At 46.7% G+C, this 10,896-nt stretch overlaps 1 protein-coding gene across 1 annotated transcript; it reads left to right on the plus strand.

Moving 5' to 3' along the window:
• Positions 1-3,494: 3,494 nt before the first annotated feature.
• LOC120107852 (nod factor hydrolase protein 1-like) lies at positions 3,495-5,800 on the plus strand. The gene is made up of 2 exons (XM_039121349.1): positions 3,495-4,809; positions 5,619-5,800. Exons 1-2 carry the CDS (start codon positions 3,606-3,608, stop codon positions 5,639-5,641), a joined length of 1,227 nt encoding a protein of 408 aa, XP_038977277.1. The 5' UTR covers positions 3,495-3,605; the 3' UTR covers positions 5,642-5,800.
• The last annotated feature ends 5,096 nt before the right edge of the window (positions 5,801-10,896 follow it).

Consider the following 10,896-nt stretch of genomic DNA (forward strand, 5'->3'; position numbering starts at 1 on the left):
GACATGGGCAGGAGGAGGGGGCTTATGAGTAGTGGACCCTACAGGAGGTTTGGACCTTAAGGAATTAAGGCCCGTAGGAGTACTCCATGTGTCAGGGCGCCTTACAAATGTGGACTTAGTGTTCCATCGGTTACGGAGATCGTCTTGGTAGTTAAAAGGCAGGTATTTTTCTTTAAGTCTCTCTTTCATCTCTACCCAATCAGTTATTTCATGTTGTTGTCTCCTAGCTAACAGTTGTTCAGTGTTTTGCCAAAACAGCTTAGCTCGACCAAGGAGTTTCATTCTAGCGAATCGAACTTTTTTATCCTCGGACAGATTGTACCACTCAAAGAAGTGGTCCATTTTGTGTAACCAATCGGAGAAGACTTTCGGGTCAAGACGACCATCAAAAGTGGGGGCTTCAACCCTAATGCCTCGCATTACATCTTCATCAGGGTCACGAGGTACTCTGGGTTCTACGGTATGTCGGTGACCTCTATCAATATGAGGAATGGGACCAGGTCCATTAGGGCGAGGATAGGCATAATGGTGACCTGGAACAGACCTATTATCAAAGTTGTCCTGCCGAACCGAGCCTTGTTGTTCTAGGATTTATTCTTGGGTGTCGTCCTCTTCAAGTCCCGGTATATGGGGAGTATTAGCTCTTTGGGAACCAATAACCCTCTGAAGTGAAGCCTCAATTAAATCGAGTCGGGCATTAACCTGGGTGGACATTGTGGTTAAGTCATGAATTTGGGCATTGTTTGCTTGAACTTGGGCATTGGTATTTTGGACTTGAGCATTAGTTTTTTCGACTTGGGCATTAGTGTTTTGGACTTGAGCATTAGTGTCTTGGATAGCTTTTAATAGGGCTTCGATTTTGGAATCCATGCTTAATTGGGACTCAGGATGAGATGCGTCACGACCACTACGTAGATGCATAAAATGAATGACAAAATGTATGATCCGACCAACTATAAATGTTCCTAAGTAGACCTAATGCATGAAATGAATTCAAAATTGCAAAGTAGATACTCAATATAATCGGAAGCTAACTCAAGCAATTGAAATTGGCTTTGAATTACGTAACAAATTCAGATAAGTAGTTGCAGTCAAATAGTACTAGTTTTCAGTGTGTTGCAGGGTTGCACAGAGCCTCAAAGAACTTCCAAAGATTAGGTAGCCCTACAATTAATAACAAAGATAGGCCACTACTAGGGTTTTGGTGTTGTTTGGAGTGAATGTGTTGAATTGTTAGGAAGCAATATCAATAGAGCACATAAGAGTTAATTAATTCTAAATTTAGACAAATAAATAAAATTTGTAGTAAGGGAAGAAACCTGACCTAGGTTGGGGTGACGACCAGAAACGCTGCACAGTAAGTAGGCTTGTCAAACGGCTCCAGTTGGGGTTGATCTCAGCAACACGGCAGGTCGAAATGGGCTCTGCAGTGGCGTTGCAGGCCGACGGGCTTGGGCCTGTGAGGAGGAAATCGGATTGGGCGCTCGGGAGGGGCAGTGCCCCTTTCCTTGGATCCGGATGAGATCGGCGACCGGGGATGCACGGGAGCGTGTGGAAGCGGGATACGATGGAGCGTCGATGAGTGATCTGGCCACGGACGGCGACGCCGAGATGCAATGGAGCGTGGCGGCTGGCGACGGGGACGCAGGCGGAGCTGAGCGCGTCCTCCTCTCTTCCGTGCTTGGGTACGGCCACGGTTGGCCGGTGGCTCAGGGAGATCCTCTTCGTCGGGTCGCAGGGCGCGCGGTTGGTGCTCTCGGTAGCGGTTGGGACGGCGTTGGAGGTGTCGGACGTGCGCGGGGTGGGGTGGGGGAATCGTCTTAGGGGCTTTTCCCTTGGGAGGATGATGGCCACGTGAACAGGGATTCTTTTTTCTTTTTTTTTTCCTCTCGTCCGTAGCCTGACCCACGGCAGCCCAGAAAAGAAAAGGGTTTTGGCAACAGAGGCAAAACCGGGTGCTATGATACCAAAGCTGATGCAGGACAACTGCAGAAAGGAGAGGAAAGAGAGGAGAAGAGGAGGGGGAAGAAGAGAAGGGGGAGAAGAGGAGGAGGGAGAAGAAGACAAGGAGGCAAATTTTTATTCATCATTCATCAAAAACCTAAACATGAAGGTGAACCTATATAAATAGGGTCACAAAATAACAAATAGATCCCTACAAATAAAACAATCCCGAAAAGGCCCTAAAATGATAATTTGCAAATAAACCCAAATGACAATATGCAAATAAATCCAATCAACATAAAATAAATCTAACTAAAAGTAAATCAATCTAAAATAAAATTAGGCTGGCTGAATCTGATGGGATCCGCTGAGCTGGCTGGATCCTGTGGCGACCGGCTGACCTGGCACTAGTGTCCGCACCAAAGAGTGGATGAGGACGAGAGTATTGACAATTGGTGAAGGGCGGCAATGGTGGGCTCCAGGCTTCAATGACGGGGTGACGGCTAGAGGGAGACCTTCAGCGGCTTGGCAACCGAGGTAAGAGAGGGATAGTTCAAGAAGGAGAGGGAAAGGGGGCAAAAGCCCGTGGGTTTTAGGATTTGTCTTCTTTTAATTTGGTTAAGACTAGAGAGTACCCATCCCTTGAAAATGAAATGCATAGCCAACAAAACCTCACATCGATGGATCTACATCCGTTTGTATTTATCATGAACAAAAAATAACAATAAATATTTGCATTATCATAGCGCTCTTTTGACACTATCACTGGCTACATCTTCTCATGATTTGTGCAGAGGCACATTTTTGATGCCTATCATGAAAAAAATACATACAAGGTGTTGTAGCTTCAACCAATATCATATCCTTATCTTTCTTATTTCTTTCATTGGCATTTCTCTTATATTTGTGTGATTTTGTATCTATATATATATATATATATATATATATATATATATATATATCTAAAAATATTATTGTTATATATTTCTGAAAAAGATTAAAATAATATTTATATTACTATTATGTTTTTGTTTGGTATTTTTTGCTATCGTTGAATTAAAGTTCCTCCACCGGCCAGCCAGTTCATATGAAATTAGAGGCTTGCTCTCCGGATAAGATCAAGGAAGGGTATGAATGAGGACAAAAGAGACATGTCATTAACGGAAAAGGATGTGTTCTAGAAGCCGATTCGGCGAAGGTGGACATCAAGCTGTAGCGCTGAAAAGTTACTTTTTCAAAAATGGCGCCTCTTGACCCGGTTGAGGTGGACGAAACTTAAGTCCCAGAAGCAAAGTCAACCGCAAACAGGAGTCAGCCGATGAATACTTACGTTTCGATGAACATATGAGAGAATTCCAAGCCCACAAGGAGACCAAACATCCCCTTCGCCAGTAGACTCACGGAGAGGTGGAGGTATCACCCCTCCATTAGCAATCATCACCACCGTGCGTTCAACTCCAAACGTGAGACTCCAAAATTGACCAACTCCCTCTCACCTTGTTCCGACTAAAATTCAACAACTCCAACAAAGGAGAAGGAGTAGCCGCCCAAATAAAATACTCATCGGGCAAAGCCTTTCGTTGTCACCGGAGCTCCACCTCTTCCTATAAGACAACCTCACCTTTTATGACCATCAAAAAGTTCGCCCTTTCTCTCCCACCATGGCTTCGGGATTCATAGCTTTCCTCATCCTAACCACCTCCTTCTTCCCCTTCATCTCCAGAGCAGGAGCTTATAGGCCTGCACCGGCTGCAAGCCCCTCTTCGCCGACTGGTCCTCCCGTCCCGGTTCCGGCCTGTGTCCCATCTGCAGCCATGGCCCCCGTCCCTCTCCCATTGTCGGCCATCAAAGCCGGCTACTGGCCGTCATGGATCAACTCCACCTCCCCACCCTCCTCCATCAACCTCTCCTACTTCACCCACATCTACTACGCCTTTGTCGAACTAGATAACACCTCCTTTGAACTCGTCGTCACCCCCTCCGACGCAGGCATGCTCGCCGACTTCACGGCCACCCTCCACGCTCACGATCCCCCAATCAAAGCCATGCTCTCCATCGGCGGCGGTGGCGGCGGAGGCGATACCTTCGCCAACATGGCCGCCGACTGCTCCACCCGCTCCGCCTTCATTAGATCTACCATCGCCGTCGCCCGCGAGTACAACCTCGACGGCCTTGACCTCGACTGGGAGTTCCCGGCGAACCCCGAGAAAATGGCCAGCCTCGGCGACCTCTTCATGGAATGGCGCGACGCAATCTCTCGCGAAGCGGCCGAGACTGGCCGACCGAGCCTGTTGCTCACGTCAGCCGTGTACTTCGCGTCGCACTTCTTCCTCACAGGCGACACACCGAGATCTTATCCGGCCGACCAGATGGCGGTCAGTCTGGACTGGATCAACGCTATGTGCTACGACTACCATGGCTCCTGGGACACGTCGGAGACTGGGGCGCCTGCGGCGCTGTACGACCCAAACAGCAACGTGAGCACGAGCTATGGACTCACGTCGTGGGTGGAGGCTGGGATTCCACCGACGAAGGTGGTGATGGGTTTGCCATTATATGGCCGGACGTGGAAGCTCAAGGATCCGGCAGACCACGGCATCGGCGCACCGGCAGTAGGGCTCGGACCAGGAACTGATGGGGTGATGTTGTACTCGGAGGTGGTGAATTTTAACACGGAAAACAACGCGACCCAAGTGGATGATGAAATAACGGTGTCTGTGTATTCTTACGCCGGGACGAGTTGGATCGGCTACGATAACCCGTGGTCGGTGACGAGGAAGATAGAGTTCGCGCAGGAGCACGGCCTCGGCGGGTACTTCTTTTGGGCGGTCGGATACGACAAGGATTGGAGCATCTCTCGAGGAGGTAAACAAACGCAAGGCGACAAATGCCCTTTTCAATTTTACAATTTGTTTTGGAAATATTATTCTACGTAGCGCAGATGGAATTTTTTCTTTTTTTGATTTTTTATGTAAATACTCTTCTGAAAAATTCAAATTTATGTAAATACCTTTGTAAAATTTATATTTATTTCTATACTCTCATCAAACACTATTTTTGCATAAATACCCCTAATATAACAGTTCTTCTAATGCCGTTAATAAAAAGCACATTTATTTTAATTAAAAATAAAATAAAATTTTAAAATTACTTTTTGTTTTCCATCGTGATTGCCTTATAAATGTTTTTTTTGCACATCTACTATTAAAAATATTTTAGTTATTTTAATTTGCAACCGTTAACTTTTTAACGGTATTTAATGGCATTAGTATATATGCAAAAATAAGAATAAAAAAATAGAATAGCAAAATAAGTGTTTTACGAAAGTATACATGTAAATATTAATTTTAGAGGGATATTTATTCAAAATTTGATATTTAGGAGAGTATTTATGTAAAAAAATAGCTAGCTTTTGAGGTACTGTGCTCCTGCTCATGAATTGCACCTAAATTTGATACATTGAGAAAAATTTGGTGATCGACACGTGTCCCTCAATTTTAGCTATCATCTGTTTGTTTCTTTTACTAATTTTAGTAGACACGTGTCGATGATCAGGGTCAAGATATGCTTAATGGTGGGATTAGCGGTTGACATTTAATCTAGCGTCGTTGTGTCGATGGCTTGGAACCCGTCTCTCTTTTTATGTACTAACTCATAGCGTTTGCTGTTGGCAGCATGGGATGCATGGCAGAGCTGAGCGACGGCCTTCCTTCCGCATCTTCTTCAACCATTGTTCTCTCTCTCCATTGGCTTGATGTAATAAGTATTGATTTGCTTAACTTTGGCTTTACCCCATATGTATCTTTGTTTCAGTCTCTTTTAATAAAAGAACTTTGTGCGGTAGCAAAAAAAAAATTGTGATTTATGCTTGGAAATTGAGTTACAATTTTTCAAAAATTCCGAGGGGTTCTGGCCCTATGAAACATGTGTACTAAAAAATAGAGGCTTAAAACAAAAGGTTTACACTGGGACAGGAATGTCTCTTTCGTGCTAAAAAAGGATTCACACGAGCAGTGCTTTCTAGTCTACATTGGCATGTTCTAGGTCCGCTCTATTAGTGAGATTCGAGATCCTCCTATTGAGAAGGAAAAAATTGTCATTGACCCATAATTTATGCTCTTCCCTTCCTTATTAGTGAGATTCGAGATCCTCCTATAGAGAAGGAAAGAATTGTAAATAAAGAAGAAAAAAATTGTCATTGACCTGTGATTTATGTTCTCCCCTTCCTTGTATTTTTTTCCAAAAACATATTGTAATTACCTCCTATAAATAAAACACACGGCATGCCACACAAGATATGCGAGTTTCTTGCCATTACTCAATTCAGCATTCTCTCTTTCATGATATCAGAGCCTTCTAAATGACACACGTCGTCACCATGTCCTCTCTCTCTCTTCCAGCCCAAACATGCTCCACCCACCACTACTCAAAACACCATTCGTACTACCAACCAACCCAACTTTCCTCAAGTTTCTACCCCGATCAGCATGCACAACCTTGTCACTGTCAAACTCACCACCAACAATTATCTTCTTTGGAAAACTTAGGTCATACCCTACCTACTTGGCCAACAATTGTTTGGTTATGTTGATGGAAGCTTTTCCATACCTCTGCAATACATTCAGCCATCTTTCACCTCTTCATCACTCTCTACCTATGCACTCAATCCAGCCTTTCAATTGTACTTTCAAGAAGACCAAGTCTTCTTGAGCACCCTCATGTCCTCTCTTTCCGACAGTGTCATGGCCAAGATTGTTGGCTTGACAAGTTCTCAGGCCCTTTGGGTGGCTTTGGAGTGCATGTTTTCTTCTCACTCTCAAGCTCGTGTGATACAAATCCGCTACTAGCTTTCGACCATCAAAAAGGGCAACTCCTCCGTTTCTGATTATTTTCAGAAAGTTAAATCTCTTTTTGATGTTCTCGCCGCTATTGGCTAACCTCTTCAAGATTTTGAAGTTGTCCAATATCTTTTAGCGAGACTTGATTCTTTCTATGAATCGCTAGTTACGGCAATCAATACCATAGTTCATGCTATGTCTCTTGAAGATATTTATGGTCATCTTCTCAATCACGAGCTCCATCTTGATCACCTCCATTCCATTGCAGAGGTGAATGTCAGGTCAGCAAATATCACTACATGCAACAATTTCAATCGGAGAAGGTGTGGCCATTCCAATCAGTAGCATCAACGCGCCAACCCCCATAACAACAATCGTGAATGAAGTCGTGGTTGTGGCCAGCCCTCCTCTCCTTGCCCAACCTGTCAAGTTTGCAGCAAACTTTGACATACTGCAGTCCAATGCTACCATCGGTATGATGACACTTATCAAGGTGCCTCTCCTCCTCCTATGGCGACCTATATTGCTACGCCTCAAATTCAAAGAGATCATAGTTGGTATCCAAACATAGGAGCTACCAATCATTTAACCAATGATTTACAAAATCTCAATCTTCATGCTGAGTCGTACCATGGAACTGATCAGATTCAAGTGGATGATGGTATAGGTTTGAAAATCTCTAATGTCGGTACGACTCATTTATCCTTACCTCCATCTGATTTTCGGCTTAATCAAGTTCTTCATGTACTGGAGATTAAAAAAAAATGATCTCTGTTAGTCAGTTTACCAATGATAATAATGTTTTTCTTGAATTTCATTCTGATTATTTTTCTGTGAAGAACGAGTTCACATGGAAGGAGTTGTTCAAAGGCAAGACTAAGGAAGGGCTCTATCCTTTTCCATCCAATTCCATCCAAGCCAATAGCCCTCAAGCTCTTGTTGCCCAACGTGTTCCCTTGGAGGTTTGGCACTTACGGCTTGGTCATCCATCCTATCAAACAGTGAAGCAAGTCGTGTCTCAATTTTCTCTTCCAATTTTCAATAATAAAATTTCTGCCATGTGTGTTGCATGTCAACAAGGGAAAAGTCATCGTTTAACTTTTTATTCATTTGAATCTAAATATGTGGCCCCCTTGATTTAATATATTCCGATGTATGGGGACCCTCTCCTATCATGTCCATTTTAGAAAAAAATATTATGTTTCCTTTGTCAACAATTTCTTTAAGTATGTTTGGCTTTTTTCTGTAGCAAGTAAATCCAATATTCTTCCTATTTTTAAGTCTTTTCAATTACATGTTGAATGGCTTTTTAATCGCCAAATCAAATTTGTCCAAACCAATTGGGGTGGCAAATTTCGAAGCCTTCACGTATTTTTTAATTCCATTGAAATTATTTATCGTATAACTTGTCCACACAAGTCTGCTCAAAATGGAGTTGTTTAGAGAAAACATAGGCACATTGTTAAAACTGGCTTCTCTCTCTTGTCCCATGCCTCCATGCTGCACATTTATTGGGAATATACTTTTTAAATGGCTGTATTTTTAATTATTCGCCTTCCCACTTCTCTCTTAAATTTTGGCACACCCTATGTCAAACTTTTTGGTCAACCTCCTAATTTTTTTACTCTTAGAATTTTTGGTTGTGCCTGTTACCCATTTTTATGGCCATTTAATCATCATAAAATTGAGTTTCGGTCAAAACAATATGTTTTCTTAAGATTTAGTTTGAATCATCGTGGCTATAATTGTCTTGATCTTTCTACGATTTTTTTTTTTATTTCTAGGCATGTCATATTCGATGAAGGAGTCTTTTCTTTTTCAAAATCCAATCTGTTGCTGGTGGTCCAAACCGAGAACGATTGGCACCGCGGTGTGAACGGGGTTCCGTTTGGGTTGCCTTGGTTGGTGTTGATTGCGCTCCACTTTCCACCGGAAAACCTGCAAGCAAGCCTCGCACCACCACTGGGGTAGTGGGGGCCCTCCGACGATCAAGTCAGAGGAGATTGGAGGAGAAGGAAAGATAATAGTAGCAAGTAGGAGAATGCTCTGGAAGTTCTTGCTTACCCTCCCCCTTCTCCCTCCAGCCGCATATATACCAGGCTGGGGGGTCCTTTTGGGGGGTTGGTCATCGTGTAGGCACGATGGAGCTGCCACTGACATGGCCGTTACAGGGCGTCGTGGGGCAGCGCTGGGTACGGCCATGACAGGGCGTAGTGGAGCTCCGCCTTTGTACGGCTGTTACAGAGGATCGTGGAGCAGCGCCGGATACGACCGTTGCTGGGTGTAGTGGAGCAGGAGGGCCGCGGCGTGCCTCTGGGGAATAGCCTGTCGTTGTCGAGAGATGTCCGACTCGGGGTCGGGCTGCGGAGACGAAGATGTCCGACTCGGGGTCGGATTGCTGGATCAAGGGGCAGCCGACTCGGGGTCGGGCTGCGGAGACGAAGATGTCCGACTCGGGGTCGGATTGCTGGATCAAGGGGCTGCCGTAGTCTTCCTGGGCGCGCGTGCCGGTCACGTGGGGCATGGTGGCTAAGTTCCCCCGTAACAGTAGCCCCCCACTTTCGAGCCTGGAACCAGAAGGGGAACGGGTGAAGGGAGTGATGCTTCGAGATTGCCGCCATCCCTCGGAGAGGCGCGCGCGCTTCGAGCTCCCCGCCTTCTTTATGGCGTATGGCGGTTGTTGCTGACCTGGCAGTCTGAGGATTTCGGCGGACATCCTTCCTTAATGGCGTCGATTCGCCTTTGGGGCGCGAGCGACCCTTCAGCAGCCAGGCGTCCTCTGGCGTCACCCACCTTTCCGCCTATTTAACCGGGGGCCCTCCTCCGTCCGCCTTTCTCTTTACAGACATCTTCGAGTTTCTCCTTTGCGCTGCCGTCATTGCCGTCGGACTGTTCGCTTGCTCCTCCTTTGACGCTCTCGGAGCCGTTCTTCCTTCTCTTCCGGTGAGTTGCCCCATTCTTCAATTTAAGGCTCTCCATACTTTCTCCTTTTGTATTAGGGTACTCCAGTCATTCCGGTCCTTTCCCCCTTCCTGACCCCGTCCTGACCGTAGATTCACTGGCCATTAGGGATGGGCGAAGTGAGAGCAGACCGCATTAAGTCGGAGCTGGTCGCTGAAGACCTAGATAGGTTCGTGGCTCGATACCACCTTCCCGAGGCCTGCAATGTTACGCTCCCGGGGCCTGAGGAGAGGATGTCCCATCCTCCTCCAGGGAAGGTTGCCATCAATGAGGGCATTCTTCAGGCTGGGTTTCCGCTTTCCCCCCTCGGACTTAGTTGTTCAGGTGCTTCGGGGTTTAAGAGTGGCGCCGACGCAACTGGTGCCGAACTCATGGCGCGCCCTGACGGCCTTCCAGGTTCTCTGCCGCATGCACGAGGTTCCCGCCACCCTGAATGTCTTTTGGGAATGCTACGGCCTGAGCGGCCACCCCCAGGACAAAGGGTGGTGGTGCTTTGCGGCGCGGCGAGGGTGCGGCCTCGTCAAGGAGGCTCCTTCCTCCATTCACGGCTAGAAGGAGCGTTTCTTTTTCGTTGACGCAGATCCCTCTTGGGAAATCAGGGCTACCTGGGAGACGCCGATGAAGTCCCCGATTGGCCTATCGAGGTTGTCGAGGGAGGAATCCGATGGCGTCGCCGTCTTGAAGGGGTTGGTTGCCGAGGGCCGGCTCCCCCCGGTGGCTTGCCTCATTTCCGAGGATACCTTGGTGAACGTTGGTCTGAGCTCGGTCCCCACTGACCGTGAGCCCGCCACCATTTCTTTTTTAGCTCTTTTCTCCTCTTTCGTCTCGTTCTTTCCTTCAGTTTCTCAACCTCCGACCACCTCGTCCTTTTTGCAGAGATCGACGACGTCATGCGGTCGGACAAGGCAACGGCTGTTGGTAGGACGTCCCTACTGGAAGCAGTCCGGAGGAAGAAACGAGCTCCTCCGAGCGGGGCCCCACCGGCGAAGAAGTCCTGCCGGCATGCGACTCCGATGCCGACAGACGGGTCCGGACCCACCGATCAGGGGGACGCCGCGAGCGCGGACCGGGAGTTGACGCTATATCAGCCCTCCGATGCCGAGACTACCGTTTCTCCGGAGGCATCACCCGGGCGCGCCCGAGATGGACGGGT

Source organism: Phoenix dactylifera, unplaced genomic scaffold (genome assembly GCF_009389715.1).
Source record: "Phoenix dactylifera cultivar Barhee BC4 unplaced genomic scaffold, palm_55x_up_171113_PBpolish2nd_filt_p 001044F, whole genome shotgun sequence".
NCBI lineage: Eukaryota > Viridiplantae > Streptophyta > Magnoliopsida > Arecales > Arecaceae > Phoenix > Phoenix dactylifera.

Coding starts and splice junctions, on each gene's coding strand:
- LOC120107852 (XM_039121349.1), top strand. CDS start 3,606: ATGGCTTCGGGATTCATAGCTTTCCTCATCCTAACCACCTCCTTCTTC. Junction 4,810..5,618: donor TTGGAGCATCTCTCGAGGAG/GTAAACAAACGC, acceptor TGCTGTTGGCAG/CATGGGATGCATGGCAGAGC.